A 16,616-nucleotide genomic window follows, 5' to 3' on the forward strand; every position below is an offset into this window, starting at 1 on the left:
TCCGACCCTGCCAAGCAGGCTGACTCCGACCCTGCCAAGCAGGCTGACTCCACCCCCACCACCGCACTTAGGTCAAGTAATATGGGCTCAAATATGAAACAGCATTCTATGGATAAATTTATCCTGCTAGACAAAAATAATTTAGCTATTGATAACACAAAAAAGGTTTTTGTTTTTATTTAAGTTTCAATTAAACTTAATTTTGCATTTGTTAAAAATGTATTTTACTCAATGTAGTTTCTCCACTTACCAAACCATGCACCAAGTACAACTAAATCTGCAGTATCAGCCATAGCTCCATCAAAGAGATAATCTTTTTTCACTTTCAACCAATGCCTCTTTCCTGGCTCGTAAGTGGACTCCAGATCTTTTAAAACTAAACCTTCTAAACCAAGTTGTAAAACCTGAAATTGTACAAGTATAATAATTTAAAACAAAAAAATAGTATATCGCAAATATTAGTAATGAATGTCACATTCATATATATAAATATAAAATGTCACAACATTCATAGATTATTTTTTTACCTGCATTTTGTATTTTTTAATACAAGTGATCTACCCACCTCCTCTTTGTCCCTATTCTAACAAAACACACTAATTTGAAACTAGAAAACTCCTCACTTTGAAAGGCATTATTGCAAATAAGCTGTGCAAGCTTTTCATTGTCATTTTGATGCCAAGTGAACACAGAAAATTAAATAGATACATAATAAGTCTGTGAAAGACCAGTGTGGGCAACATGACGACCTCTTAAATTCACAAACATAAAAACCAGCGACCAACAAAAAACAACCCACACCAGTATGTTCATCTACCCCATTTTGGTTCCATTATTAATATCTAATAAACTTTTGATTTTTGGTTAGCTGTAAATATGTTAAACAAGGATTAGGACATAGCTTAACTTTGAAAATTACGTAAAAAAAAATTTAACAATCACCTTAGCTATCATTTTTGCCAAATCAGCAGGCTTCTTAATCAACTCTTGTTCTGAAAACATCACATGGTTCTTTACTTCAACCATGTGTTCAAGAAGAATCTCCCTCCGTTTTCTTATAGGCATATCTATCAATACCTTCCCGTTGTAATATAAGCAATCAAAAACATATAAACAAACTTGGGCATCTTTAAACTCCGACTGTTTGTGAACACCTAAAGTGCCAAATGGTAATGGTTTCCCTGTATTAATGTCAACCATCAATACTTCTGCATCCAATATCATATCAACACCTTTAGGAAATGCTTGGGGCAAATAATCTTTAAAATGTTTAACTTTATGTGGCATTACAGGTTTCAAAGCTCTTGAAAAATATTTAAATTCATTTCCATTTTTATGAACTTGGACTCTTTCTCCATCATACTTTATTTCAGAGAACATTCCGTTTGGACATTTTTTCATTGCCATCTCAACAGATTTACAAGCTTCAGCCAACATTGGTAACACAGGAGTCATTAGAACAAGCTTTGCTTCTACACTTTTCTGTGTTGCATCTTTATTGTTTACTCCACTTCCGTGTGAAAGAACTCTATCAATCACTATGTTTAAATCCCTTGAAGTTTGAAATGCATTATATGCATCTGGATGAACACCTTCTAATATGTGTTTTGGACCTGCATTCATACGTAAATCACTTTTGATTAACCGTATAAGCATTTTTAAATCCTCTGCAGTGCATTTTTTAACAATTTTCTTAAAATGGTGTATTTGTTCTTCCTCTTTTGTTAATTTTGATAGGTCTTCAAGGAAATTTTCTACTTCATGTATTGTCAATGTACTTTCATTTGCAGGTCGTACAGTTTTTGATTTTGAGAAGAACCTTTCAATAGTCCTGGCTACATCGCCTTGTTCTAAATGTGTTAACATATCATCATGGTCTGTGTTAAAAATTCTTGAAAATAATTTCACAAGTTGTTTACTTTTTAAATTGTAAACTCTTTTACTAACTTGGGGTAATAGTAGTTTACACCATAATGCTAAATCACCCTTAAAGGACGTGTTGTCCGACCCTTTTGTAAAAAACTTTTTAACAGCTGTTGTTTTGCCTGTGTACGCATCTAATTCTGCAATCTTCTTACACAATTTTGAAAGCAAATAAAACTTATTATCTTCAACACCAATATCTTTACTGGAACTAGAAGTATCATCTTCGCCCTTATTTTTTTTGTCTGTAGAATGTGAACTATTCTTATGAAACGAAGATTCATTCTTAATAATCTTCGCTTTATATTTCCCACTATTTTTCTCTTCATACAACTTTTCCGTTTCATTTATTTTCTTTATTATTAACTTTTGATCCTCCTTGTTCAAAGCGTCCCAGTTTCCAATGTCGTCGATTGAATCTACGCGTTTCGTTGTAGGACGTTGTTTTAGAAGCATGTCCATAAAACAATCAACGTGGTACCAGGATTTCATTTGTTGGCCTTCACCGTAAGGGCTAGCGACTAGTTTAGCGAGTCTTAAATCACCACTTAGACAATTTTGTTTACATCCCTTGCAGCAAGCACGGCTCTGTTTCGCACGATCAACGAAAAACGGTTGTAATTCCGTCATTGTTATTTTTTATGTCAAATTTTCACCGAAATCACTTCAATAGTCACACACTAATTTTATAACATTTGCGACCGTTTTAAAGGGTTACGAACGTATTATAATCATTTTTAACAAGAATAGAATAAACATAGCCACGACATAATCAACAAACCAGCAAGTCGCAACAAGCCGGCCTAAATGTCAGAATGACGTGTGCCTGTACTAGGGGTGTGGATTATAGATAGATTGTGCAATGAATACTTGATAGTATTAAATTAACAGGGTTGTCGTTTTAACAACTGTAAATAAAGTTTTATTTTGGGGAATTGTAATTTACAACTTGCTAAGAGACCGTTATTGACTACGTAGTTTTCTTTTTGCAATTTATAGATAATTTCAGTTTTAATAACGTGCAATAGTTACTGTAGGAAATTTTTAACAATAACGAACACTAATCAACTTACTGAACTTACTGAACTGTGAAAATTGGAAAAAGTATATCAAAACTCGCAAACCCAAATGTAGCACTAGATTATGACCGATATATTGTAACTAGTATTGAATATGACAACAACGTTTACCCGCTCTAATCAATATTACGTTCTGTTCCACGCATGCGTCAGACGACGCTAAAAGCATTGATTCGGTAACAATTGAATATTCTTATAGAGAATTCTTTTTATCTTTCCAGCATCATCTTGTCACCAAGAATTCAACAGTGATGGAACTAAGCACGGCACGCTCACATCACCGCACTATCCGTCGCCGTACCCCCCGAACACCCATTGCCACTATGAATTTTTTGGCAGAGGCAAAGAAAGAGTTAGACTAGTATTTCAAGACTTCTATTTGTATAAATCTGCAGATGGTTCTTTAGAGTAAGTATGAGTAATTACAATAAGTATGTATTTAGTATAAAGCAGGTCATAAATTCACCTGCACCGGCACCAAATTAATAAAGCTATCTAGCGCCTAATTCTAGACGGTACCTTCCTACTTATCTAAATATTTATTTGTAACGTTTTGACGTGACTGACATCTCATAAACTTTTATCTACCAATCTTATTCATGGAATGCCATTATATGTTTTGATAACCAGTTAAGACTAATTCGGCTAATTTCACTTTGTCGATGGCGATTCTAATAATTATGTCACTGGCTCCAGTATTTTGGACCAGGTGTTTATTTTTTTTCAATCTAGATACATATTTAATATATCTATTTGATCGTAAGGTATTAAGTATTTCTTTCTTCAATTACAGTTGCACAAACGTGGATTCAATGCAAGCTTTTATCAACGTAGACGGAAGATTAGAAAAAGTGGAAACGTTCTGTGGCGTCGACCTACCCAAGCCGATCATGTCGAACGGGCCGAAGCTAATGCTCGAATTCCGAGGAACACACTCCTCCAGATACGCTAGAGGATTTAAGATCTCTTACTCATTTGTAGAAAGTAAGTTTTTCAGAAGCAATTAAATGGAATACCGGTACTTAGTAGCATAGATACTTTAACGTCTGATACAGTTATTAACGTTTCAGATCTTTACGTATATACGACATCCCTGTTTACTCTACTAGCATTATGTATCGTTTAATCTGATTTAAACCATAAACCGAAAGAGATAAACCTTATAGGTGTTTTAATGCGTAGTCATTAGAATATAAATTGCAACAATAAAGAACTACCGTTAAAAGTTTTCTTAGAGTTATGTTTCGTTGTCTAATTTAGCACGCTCTAAAATGCCCGGTTACTTCTTTTGGTCCTTGATTTTATTTAATTTACCACCTTTACCTGTCGCCTAAATCGTAAACATACTCGTCAAATAAGTAGGTAATATCTATTAGAAAAAAATTCAAATAAGAAGATTCCCCGTTTAAAATGTGTTAGAACAGTTTTGTGTAAAAACCAAAGTGTTGAACCTGAATTTATGAATACTTTTTACTAAAATTGTTTGCTATCATAAGTGCGTTCACGAGCTGAAGGTTATTACCCCTACATAAAAAAAAACTGATTAGTGACCCTCTAACGCAACGTTTATTATGTTCTAGATTTTGGCATAACATCAGGAAGACAGTTAAAAGAGTTTCCTTGCGCCTTCGTGTACAACAGCACTGAAGCTCGTAATGGTACCTTCGCGTCTCCCAACTCTCCCGGACCATACCCTCGTGACACCGAGTGTACTTACTTCTTTCATGGCGGGGAGACAGAGAAAGTGCATCTACATTTTACGAATTTCGATGTTGAGGGGGTTTTACCGTAAGTCTTTCTTCTTTAAAGTACGACTTAAAAGTCACAGCGACTTTCTCGCCATTTATTTAAATAGATCGAAGATACTTTAACATGTAAAAATACACTTATCAAACCGCGAAAGTAACACGTTTTAGATGATTACGTGTAGTTGTAGGTACCTTCAGTTTCAGAACAAATCGTTAAATATCTCGGAGAGCATCAGGATCCTTGGTGTCCACATCTCTTGTGACGCTCAGTTCCGTAGTCACTTAGATGACAAAGTCAAGCTGGCGTCCAAAAAGTTCGGTGTGCTCAATGAAGCTAAGCGGACTGCTACTTTATAGGTCACAAGTCCGTCCCCACATGGAATACTGCTGCCATCAATGGGCGGAAACCCCCGGATGCCAGCTTGGGCCCTTTGACGCGGTACAAAGAGTGCTATGAGAATTGTTGACTATCGTATGCTTACACACACTCTGGAACCGAGTCGATTTCGTACAGAACGGTTTCAGGGGAGCTTCCTCACAGGTACAATTAGGTAGTGGAATGAACTCCCTGTCGGAGTTTTCCCGTAGTAATACAGCATGGAGTCCAACAAAAGGGGTTTGAAAACCTAAAGGGTTGGCAACGCGCTGGTGACGCCCTTGGTGTTGCAGGCGTTCATAGGCGATGGTGATCGCTTTCCATCCGCCGGGCCGTGTGCGTGTTTGCTGCCTACATAATATATATAAAAAATGCAACATTTTGTATATTCATAAAAAAGTTTTTTTGTACATTATGCTTTTTTTTATATATTATTTTTGTACTATTTCATCTCATTTTCTTTTCGCAAAGGTCCCCGTTCAAAAGAAGTTCAAATTCAATATACGTAGTAATTATGTTTATTGCGCATAGGTTACACTTCAAAAATCATGAAATGTATTAAACACTACATCATTCAATAAGCAATTTTTTCCGGGAATAATGAGGAAAAATAGTGTCTATCAAGAAATAGTATTCTTCTTAACTAACATAAATTTCATTTTTAACCGACTCCAGAAAAAGAGGAGGTTCTTAATTCTTTCGTTTTTTTGTATGTATGTTACGTGATAACTCCGCCATTTGTGAACCGATTTTTTCTTCTTCTTTTTTTGTTGAAAAAAGGGTACCTCCATAGTGGTCCCATTTAATTCACGCATGAAGATTCATTTTTATAAATAGCTCCTAAATTTTTGTTATAAAGAGCAATTATTGGTTGATTTTGCTATTCTCCAATTCAAGGCTTTTTTCTCTCTCAATATACTTTGAGTAGTGAGAATTGATTTTTATTATCTCCTGTGTCAAGTCTCGTACAGTGGCGAACTAGGGGATGAATCCGGGTTTGCGCTCTTTCCGGTAACCGATATCAATAAAACTTGGCAAATAGAAGTAATTTCACATACTTTTGAGGTCGGTTTTTTAGTACTCTGTTCAGTACAGCCAGATTATTATAGCCCCTCTACTTCCCTAAGCCTTGCACTGCGAGCGTCTTTGGGCGCTCCCTAGATCCTGCACCATAAGTAAAGACACACACTCACACTCATAGTCGACATAGCCCCGCACTAAAGAAACCCTGTGTCGCGAGTGCCATAGACACACACATAGACAACCACAAATGATACCCAAACTCACGAGAGAAATAAATGTAGGCCATACAAATATTTCTCTCGGGAATCGAACCTGGGGCCTCTGAGTCCGTCATAGTAACCGTTCTGCCACGGAGTGCCAGTGTTGTTCATTTCCTTAAAATTTTCTCTCAGAGACACTTTGGGGTCCAAGTTGTTAATAGCCCTAACAGCATGCAGAACAAACTATTCTATTAATGTCGGTGGCATTAAGCAATTTGACGGATACTAATAACTCATAAAATAAAGGACACTAATAAAATGTATTTCATTGTCAAATTTTCTTTCTGTAGATGTGAAGCTGTATCAGCAAGTGATTACGTCGAATTTTCAAACTACATGACTGAGGACAACCTGTACGGCCGATACTGTGGCCAGATGAAGGAGTTCCATGTAGAATCTGAGAGGAATTTCTTCAAAGTAACATTTCGCTCCAATGATCGCCTGGACGGTACAGGCTTCAAAGCTATCTACCAGTTTCTTGACATCAGTGATGAGTATCGGGCCCCGATGCAAGATGAGGCTTCTAATTCTGTGTGTAAGTATGAAAATTAGCCATTAATCCCGCCTGTTGGTTTTGTCAAAGAAATACTTAGCTCATTTTTAACCGTTACTTACAATTTTGATGAAATTTTATTAACTTTAAAACATAGAAAAATTTGAATCGGATGGAAATCGAAATATGTAAATAATTTTTTTGCGCATAATTCTAACTTTTTATAAGTTATGCCAAATACTAGTGTAGAACGATAGAGCGTATGAAAAAAAAGTGTGACATTATTTTGCTAAGATTTTTGGTTGTTATGAATACAATCATATTCAGCTAAGATGTGCTCGGACATTTTTAACATCTGTGTCCTACCGTGTGAACTTGAAATATCCTCCTGGGGACAATCTGCCCTCCTAACTAAGAGTAACTAAGTCAAACCTGTTTTCAAGAAAAACGTGTTTAAAGAAAATAGTTTAAAATTTACTCTAGCTTCAAAACTACGTTACAGCGACACGGCATATATCCATAGAAAGGTAAAAGAATGAAGAATTGTAATGTGATATATTTATATAAGTATGTTAAGGTAATGTATGATAATATTTCAAAAATATACTTATGTTTAGCAACTGCTCTAGTAACACAACTGATCGTCCTAACCATAACGGCAGTAAGTACCTTAGATACTGCACTTATTATTAGATAAATATCGTGCTGCTAATTAATCTAGAAACTACATATTCAAAAACAAGTTAATAATAATATATATAATAAATAACTGCAGTATCTATTACGTTACTGCAGTTTTTGCTAATTCCTTCCCTTCTGTTGTGTTAGCAACGACTGAGTAATGGCCACTAGTGTTACAAGCGTACATGATAGGCTACGGTGAGAGTTCGAGTCCAATTGTTTATTGTATACACAACTGCTTATTCAAGGAATAAATGATTTATATTTCTATTTCCCAAGTCGGAGAAAGTGTTAATTGGATTGGGAACATAAAGAGATGAGAAAATGTAGTATTTTATATAGATAATATTAATTTCGTACATTTATAAAATTAGAATTTATTATTTATTTGTTCAAATCCCAGATATATTATTCCCAAATATATGAACCCTTAATCACATTTCGATTGACAATAAACAATATAAAAAAATGAAATCTTGCCTTATATTGAAGTTAAAAGTTCAGTCTCCTTATTACAATTACTTAGTTGAGGAACTACAATTTGAGATCACGTTTCTTTTTATTATTAATATTAATGCTATGACAACTGCTATAACATTCAGTCTTCTCTGATTAAATATTTTACTTGAGACCAACTTTATAAGTAAAAAAAGAAACATTTTTCACAAGTATTTATAAATATTGCGCATTACGCACAGGAAGCGGACGACGCACAGAGGAGTATTTCACCTCAAAAGTTGCTCAAAATGATTTTGTGATTTTTATCGATTTGACATGTAATAAAAAGAACTTTAAAGTCATTATATTTTATTTAAAACACATATTTTTCGTAGTATTGAAACTTAATTGCAAAAAATATAATATTAATGGGATTCCTCGTCAAAAGACCCATCGCCATCTTCATTATACCTAAGTTGATGTTGCGTCTAATGCTTCCGGCAGCAGACGTTCCTATGTCTCACTGGAGAAATATTTGATTTTTTTCTGTGGCATTTGCATTGTACTGCTCAAAAAAGGATCAGAATTTAACAAAAGTCTATGTAAAATGTACATGCGGGACTTCTTTATTTAAAAACATTATCAAGAATAACTAAGTTTTAAGTTACACACAAAAACATAAGTTAACTAGCCTTAACTGATATACATAACAATGTATGAATATAGTGATTACAAAAAAACCTTATTTTTTTATTATGGAATGTACCTATACGGTAAGAAATATCACTTTATCAACTGCAATCCGGAAAGTATAATTTTAAATTAAAGTACGTACCTTCCTCTTTAATATTCATCAATAGGTATTACAAAACTTTTACCACACATAAACACAGAATTGGGTTGAAAGATTACGTTTAAACAGGAGCGCCGAAATTCCCGTTTAGTCGTGTGACGGTTATTAAGCTTTAACGATGCACGTTTTGTCTACAAAATGAATTTAACAAAATTTTTGATATCGACTTTTGATCGATTTTTTCTTAGAAATACACCTCTGTGCGATGACTGATTGCCACTAGCTTAGAGACGTCTTCTCACCAATTATAACTGCAGTATCTATACGAGTTATTACAGTTTTATTAGAATTGCAACAACAAAATGTTATTGATTTCCTTATAATAACTGCAGTATCTAATAGATACTGCATTTATAATTAGCTCTAAGATGGTAGATTTTGTAAAACATAAATAAAATTAGTGCAGTAATTGTAAGATACTGCAGTTATAATTAGCTCTGAGGTGGTAGATTTTGTAAAAAATACATACAATAAATGCAGTAACTATTAGATACTGCGTTTATTGCTAGAATTCCATCGCCATTGACTCAAGTTTAAAATTACATTTAATTTAAAATTACATAGTAACTAATCTTACTGCACTTTAAATTAGCAAATGTTATTTGTACTAAGTTACTGCAGTTTCACTTCCTGTATTACAGGGTTCCCATGGGAATTTTGATACGTGAGTTAGAGCCAAATATAGATCTTGTTTTGGTGTTAACGATTATGTATTTAACTCAAATTCGTCAAAAATGCTAGTTACTGCACTTTCCATTAGGACGGCAGCAATATACTCACGTTTGCTATTAGTGAAAAGATTGTAAAATTGATAACATGATGAATGCATACTCAAAACTGATCGATGTCTATATTTTACTGGTGACAAGCATCTCTACGCAAACCATTGCTGTGTTTCGGCGGGAAATTTAGGGAGAGTCAACGGTTACAGGCGTTGCATCATTTCAGTTACAGTTACAGTTACCCGTAACAGTTACAGCACCACTCAGAGCTATAAATTGCAAAGAACTTCAAAGCCGGAACGCAGAAACGCTCACTGTTTGGCTGCAGAAATAGTATGGTGACAATACTTTCTTTTTTTGAGCTGGGAAATTCATTACGCATACGGCTCGGGTAAGCAGCAAGCGGTTTTACGGGGATTCTAGGCGGTAGCCCAGTATACCCACTTGAACCCACCTGTTAACCTCACCGCCGCCATAAAGAGGTGCCCCAGAATCCACTTGCGCATCCTACTGGGACGACTCGGCGACGGCCTGCAGGGAATGGCAGTGAGAACTTCCCCGGACAAACTCTTTTACGACGAATTCCACTGCTGCTGCACTGCATTTGTCCAATATTATGAAACTTCCTTACCTAGCAGCGGTAAACACTTTACAATCAGGTGGACTATCGGATTGTTTGTCAGTCCATGCATTATGCAGATTTTTTTTTAACTTTTTTTTTTATAACAAGTCGTGCGCCTGATGGTAAACTACACGCCTGTCCGTAACAGTTGCAGTGCCACTTAGAGCTTTAAATCTCAAAGATCTGAGGAGTACTTACTGCGACTTCGCCCGTTACTCTGAGACATAAATTGACAAGTTCCATGTGCCTGTAATTTCACCAGCACTCTTACCCTTCAAAACCGATACATAAAGCGTATAACTAATCTAATGTCGTAAACTTGAAAAAGAGCGAAAGTTGAAACTAATATCTTTCATAATGTCCTAATGCACTATCTCGAAATAGCTTTATTATCATCTCAGGTACGTTGCTTATCGTCACATTTTTGATAGCACGTTACGTGACATGCAGCTACCAACTTTTACATCATATCATATCAATATCATCTATCACATGTAATTTCACTGGCGATAAAACGTTTTCTATGCAGATATCTGTGTGAGTAAAGACCATCACAAAATGTTGTTGTACATATTATAGAGTTTTTAGGTTTTCGCGATTCCGATACTATTTTTCGGACTACATCGCTTGTATTTTGTTTTTCAAACAAACCAACGTTTCGGGCTCTTTACAAGTCCCATGGTTACAGCTGACCGTAAGTGTATGTTTGGAAAAACAAGTACAACGTTGTTCTTAGCTCCCAAAATACGATCTCTTGTACAATCAGCAAAGTTCAAGCAAATCAAGCAAAGTTTCAGACTCAATTTACGTTGCCGTGGAACGGAATGGAAGCGAATTTTTGTAACGAAATTGTACATAGCATAATGAAGTTTATTTCAATTGTTTAACGTACAAAGCAGATACGACACGGTAACAGCGGGTATTCTCGTGACTGCGCGAGAATTCTCTGGAAGACTTGCGGTTTGTTTTTTACTCGTATTTAGTTTGTACTTCACACGATTCACATAAAGTTCATTATGGTTACAAAAATTCGCTTCCAGTCCCTTCCGCAGTGCTGTAAAAATGTGCTCACAATGATTCTCGTCAACCTATAGCGTTTAAAGGCTAGATTATATTTTTATTGTAAACAAAAGGTTTTTACACAATTAATCTTCGTTTGCAAACAACAAACTGTTTTGAAAGTGGGAAAGCTTCAACTTTGCTGACAGTATTATGGGGATGTAGGTCTTATATTCTGCCCTCTTTGTCATTTTTCTTTGAAAAATGTCCATTACGCTAATTTTGCTTAACAATAAAAACTGAAACTAAATAAGATAATAATAACGCACACACTCAACATAGCCCCGCACTAGGGAAACCCTGTGTCGCGGGTGCCATGGACACACTTAGACAACCACAAATTACACCCAAACTCACGAGAGAAATAATTGTAAGCCATACAACTATTTCTCTCGGCCCGGGAATCGAACCTGGGACCTCTGCGTGGCAGTCCGGCATGGTAACCGTTCGGCCACGGAGGCAGTTAAATTTAAAAAAAAACGGAGAAGTTAAAGTTAAAAAAAATAATTATGAAAAAACCGCTTATGTAGAAGTCATTTGGCTGATGCCAGTAATGTTAATTACTCAATTTCGCTAAAAATATCGATTATGTTAGTTATGATCAATGGTCGGAAAAAGTGTTCCACATATCAGTGCTTCCAGTGAAAAAGGGAATAACTTAAAATCGACACTTTTCGGGAGAGGCAAAAACCATTATTTTATTGATTATTGGTTTGATCACATTTATTATTAGTATTTTTTATGATTTCTAGCATTGTATACCTAATGCTAGAACTCATAAAAAGTACTAAGTATCTAAGCTCTATTAGTTAAGCATTCAGTCACATTTTCTATATATTTTTTAAGCTTTTTTCGAGTTGCGTCCTTGTTTATTAATGCTTAAGGGTAATAAAACGACTTATGTTAACAAACTTTAAGACATAATTTCATTTATTCCCTTAACTGCGTCTGTTCTGTAGCTATAACAGTACTTATGATACTAACCACATTGATAAAAGACATAAAATCATTAAAGGAATGAAACGACAAGCTTTCTGTTGCGAACTATGAACCAATAGCAAAACGATATATTTGCGGGTATGAACAATCCTGTCCAGTGTAACAAACGGAATGCTCGATTGTACCCACAGACATATTATATCTGTCTGGTTATACCTTTATGTACACTGTGGAATAAGGCAATAGTCGCTTTAGTCCTATTTTTTTCCTAGTTATTATGGAACAATACGAAAAGTGTCTTTATAAAAAATATATCTGTACTGAGTCGTTAAACTTGTTTTAGACTCGAAAAAAATGCCCGATAACTAAGATTATGCCTTTAAAAACAGTGAGTTATGCCCTTAGTGCAATAAGAAAAACGACGTTAAGCGACTTCTTGAGAGATGTCCTATTGATATGTTATGTAATCAATTACGCTGAAGCCAATGGTACAACAAAAACAAAAGGGCATAATTCGTCTTATTCCGTTTTTCACTGGAGGCACTGATATGTGCTTAGATAGATACATGTAGGTATAGATAGAGCTGCAAGGATCGACATAGAGTTGTAAAAATATTAATTAATTACTGTTTCGAATTCCGGATTTCCAGAAATGGTTTTACTGCATCTTAGGACACTACTGATATAGAAGTTGCATTTTAAAATAATTCTAATGGTGCCAGTAAAATGCAGTAGATAACTAAACTTTTAAGAGAATAAAAAGTAACGAGAATGGTCACTCTCCGTCGCTCCCTTAATACCGCATATTGACGGTCACATTAACAGAACGGCGACATTTGCTTGTAGAACTAAAGAAAAAAAATATAAAAAATTTTATTTACGAGGGGAGATTTAGGACATTTTAGCTTGAACGAGAATCGTTGCGATCACGCTCTAAAAATAATTTAATTAAGTTCAAAAACACTGTATAACAGATGTGTGAGTGCTTTATAGATCTTAGCGACATAACATTTTAAGAGGTATTTTTGGTTACAGGTATACTTGGAAATTTCATGGTGCTAGTCGCTACGATACTCCCACATCTGCATCACCAACTATATCATTAACTAAAGTGATATTAGATTAAATTAATAGTATATACTCCTGTATATTTTGTATTATAGTATGTGCCATACACTTGTAATTTAATGTAGAAGCGCAATATTTTCTATAAAATTGTAATTTCAGTTTCCTTCCTTACATATTATAGCAATACCGTATGAAACACAATAAAGATTTATTCATAAAGGCACGTAAAAATGAATTAAAGATACAATAAGTAATATAATTTTGTTTTTTTTTCCCTGAATCCTACCACTCTACCAAGGACGTGTGACTTCCCCAGTACGCATTGGGTTTGCGGGTGGAAATGGAAGGCTATACCAACTCTCTGAGGAAGTCCATCGGCTGCTATATTGCCAGGGAAAATGCAGTGAATCCTGTTACGTAATAAATAATAAATCGATACAGAACGAGTGGACCCAAACTATTCCCTGTTTAGGTACACTCGGCCACACAAAGCTTAAAAAACCGTCAATTTTTCAAGTATGAACTAGAATGCTTTGTAAATTGCACGTTGACGTCCCCAATACGGACGTAAATCTATGGGTTAATACAGTAAATCCTGTCACGCAATTAATCGATATAAAACGAGTAGAGCTAAACTAAATTATATCCTGTTTAGGTACACTTAGATACACGTAACGCTATAAATATTTAATTACAAATTAGCATGCTGCGTAATGTGTAAATCACTTAAGATAGGTACCATTTTCAATAAAAAAATTATGACACGTAAAAAACAGTAGATCTGACCCAATGTAACTGTCGATTCAGAATAGTTTTAAAAAAATAGTCGACTATCTTGGCGATTCTTGTTTCTGAAATTTTGCTACGTAAACGTAAAGTTTTGTAGAGGAATCGACAGTAGAGATGTCTCATGCCCAGGGATGGGACAGCTAGAAACGACGACTAATTTTTAATTAAATGTGTACTCAAATGAGTGATGAAAGCTCGAATCAATGTCTTCTAAATGTTAAACAAAATGAAATAAATAACAGTTTATCATTTTGAGCAAATCGATACGCTTGTCAAAGTTCAATTTGAAACTGACAAATGTTTTATTCGTTAGCTAATTAATTCGGACACTTTCTGCTTTGCATAAACAGTTACTCAGCACGAATTGATGATTATTGTACAACCTGCCGCGGAAAACTGATTTACTGCAGCCGGAACTCGATAACGGTTGAGTTTGACATTTATTTTTACATTTGTTAATTTTATTACAATCAGTTAGACGTTAGTTGACTGTTAGTTAATCGTGCAATAACGAAGAATTTCAATTAGTCGCGCTTTGTTGCATATAATTCTCGTCAACATTTCTTCCTGCACGCCCGGTTGAGCTTTACCGAGTTGCAGGTTGCATAATCGAAGAAATGAATGTTCACTTCAAAGCTTGCATAGCCAAAAAGTACGCCCGCACACCGACAACAGGTGCGGCGGCGCTACTATCGCATCCCAGTTGGCCCACGCGCCCCCCTCTCCGAGCCGACTCACCTCAGTTTGAGTTCGTTCGCCGTTCTCTTCGGAGTCTATCACGCTAGGCTTATAGCTTTTGCCCAGTGCTCGCGCAAAACTTTTTCCTAATAATTCGAAATACAAACGAAAGACGTGATTTTAAATTTTTGTATTGTGAAACTGTGCGGAAGAGAAGATTGTTTTGGACGGTATTGGAATTTGAAGTGCTCCGTGTTTGTACTGTGAGTGTGTTGTGGTCACAGGTGTCGCATTCCAGGGACGTCGTCGCAGCCTCTGGACCCGGCACACTGGGCAGGTGAACCGCTAGTCAACCCTATTTTTACCGGTAAGTGTAGGTACCGAACAAACTTACATTGCGATATTAATATCTTGTTGACCAAGCAGTGCTTAAACGAGCTTTTGTGAAAAGCGTGGCTTATCAAAGTAACCGCGTGGTAACAAACAGTTTTGAATATTGAAACAATTAAATTGCTCAGAGTGTAATAAAATAATCACAAATAAAATGTAAAAGAAAAAAATCCAATATGTAGGTTGCTTTAAAGTTTTTAAAGTTGATTAAGCTTTTGTAGTATGAAGGTATTTTAGTTACTTAAATCGTCGTACGTTTGCACGCATAATAATAAATATACCAACAGTTTTTAATAGTAATTTTCTAGTATGCAAGAAGTTATGTAAAAGATTACGACAAATTTGCTCAACTGTAGTCAAATCGGCAAAAAATTGCGATTTAATGATTGTATTAAAAATGGTTTACTTTAATAACTTTGTAGAATATTCTTAGCAAAAACGCATCAATTATCTTTAAAAAAGCACGCGATTTATTGACTGGCACACATTATGCACATTACGTACTTAAATATTTTAATGTAAGGTTTTTTAAATTTTAGTACACCTACAAAATTCTTTTATTTTTAAATTGTTTAGTTTGTTTATGGTTTAACCAAAGACCTGACAATTTTATTGGGTTTAAGAGTGTTTTTATTTGTTCGAGTGGTTCACTTGAGGGTACGTTTTAAAACGGAAGTTCATCGATATTGTACTGCTGGTTCTAAATTTAAATTTTCATTACCAAATTCAATATTTCTTTCAACAAGTACAGTCAAGTTATACTATAATATACGTAACGTGACAGCTACCAGAAGCAAGGCAATTAAAATGTCGGTAGTTGATGTCAAGCGTCAATATCGCAACCATGTCGGGGTCCAAAATAGTATTGTCCTAGAAACCGAAGTAGGCTTAAAGAGCAGTGTTAAGTAGTTAAACATAATTTTAAGGAAATTATAAAAAGAGTAAACCCATGACTGATCAGAGACTAGTTACAAGAGCACGACGTCCTAACCAACTACGCCAAATAAATTGTAAAATGTCACTATTTGAGAAGAGTATAATTGCAATGGCACCAAAAATCTATAATAAATTGCCATTACAGGTAAGGCAGAATGAAAATTTCGCGAAATTTAAACGCACATTATTTGAGTATTTAATTGAAAAATCATTTTATACATTAAAGGAATTTTGCTAACTAATTTCACATTAATTAATTTATTATTTATTATTGAGACGAACGTGACTGTATGACATTGATTTATTTACATTGATTATTATCTTAATTAAATCACTTTTGTTTTGATGTCCTAACTGTTGTAGATTTTAAGACTTGGTCCTGTGAAGGTCGAAGCCTATAATCAGTGGTTTATGACTATTTAATAATAATTATTAGTGTTATTTTATTATTATTTGGAAGTATTGGACAAGTATAATTAATAATAATAGTATAATTCGTATGCCTTGATGGCCCGTCATGGCGATCATAAAATAAATGT

The 16,616-nt window shown here is 34.9% G+C and overlaps 3 protein-coding genes across 7 annotated transcripts in view; 2 read left to right on the forward strand and 1 right to left on the reverse strand.

Annotated features, from left to right (window-relative positions):
• LOC113229219 (DNA ligase 3) overlaps window positions 1–2,721 on the reverse strand; it is a 5,834-nt gene extending 3,113 nt beyond the window's left edge. Inside the window, exons 1-2 of the mRNA XM_026462747.1 lie at window positions 943–2,721; window positions 251–404 (exon numbers count right to left, since the gene is read on the reverse strand). Of these exons, the coding sequence (XP_026318532.1) occupies window positions 251–404; window positions 943–2,553 (1,765 nt within the window). The 5' untranslated portion in view covers window positions 2,554–2,721. The remainder of the gene's footprint in view (window positions 1–250; window positions 405–942) is intronic.
• LOC113229220 (suppressor of lurcher protein 1) overlaps window positions 1–13,482 on the forward strand; it is a 695,358-nt gene extending 681,876 nt beyond the window's left edge. For both annotated transcript variants that reach the window (XM_026462748.1, XM_026462749.1), the window contains exons 11-15: window positions 3,224–3,410; window positions 3,796–3,986; window positions 4,583–4,790; window positions 6,700–6,944; window positions 13,252–13,482. In XM_026462748.1, coding sequence (XP_026318533.1) covers window positions 3,224–3,410; window positions 3,796–3,986; window positions 4,583–4,790; window positions 6,700–6,944; window positions 13,252–13,322 — 902 coding nt within the window. In that variant the 3' untranslated portion in view covers window positions 13,323–13,482. The remainder of the gene's footprint in view (window positions 1–3,223; window positions 3,411–3,795; window positions 3,987–4,582; window positions 4,791–6,699; window positions 6,945–13,251) is intronic.
• A 1,337-nt stretch (window positions 13,483–14,819) lies between these two features.
• The window catches only part of LOC113229218 (cadherin-99C), a 194,312-nt gene continuing 192,515 nt past the window's right edge, over window positions 14,820–16,616 (forward strand). For all 4 annotated transcript variants that reach the window (XM_026462742.1, XM_026462741.1, XM_026462744.1 and 1 more), the window contains exon 1: window positions 14,820–15,118. The gene's annotated coding sequence lies outside the window, so the exon portion shown is untranslated. The remainder of the gene's footprint in view (window positions 15,119–16,616) is intronic.

The sequence above is a fragment of the Hyposmocoma kahamanoa genome, unplaced genomic scaffold (genome assembly GCF_003589595.1).
Source record: "Hyposmocoma kahamanoa isolate Upper Pololo Valley unplaced genomic scaffold, ASM358959v1 296, whole genome shotgun sequence".
Classification (NCBI taxonomy): Eukaryota; Metazoa; Arthropoda; class Insecta; order Lepidoptera; family Cosmopterigidae; genus Hyposmocoma; species Hyposmocoma kahamanoa.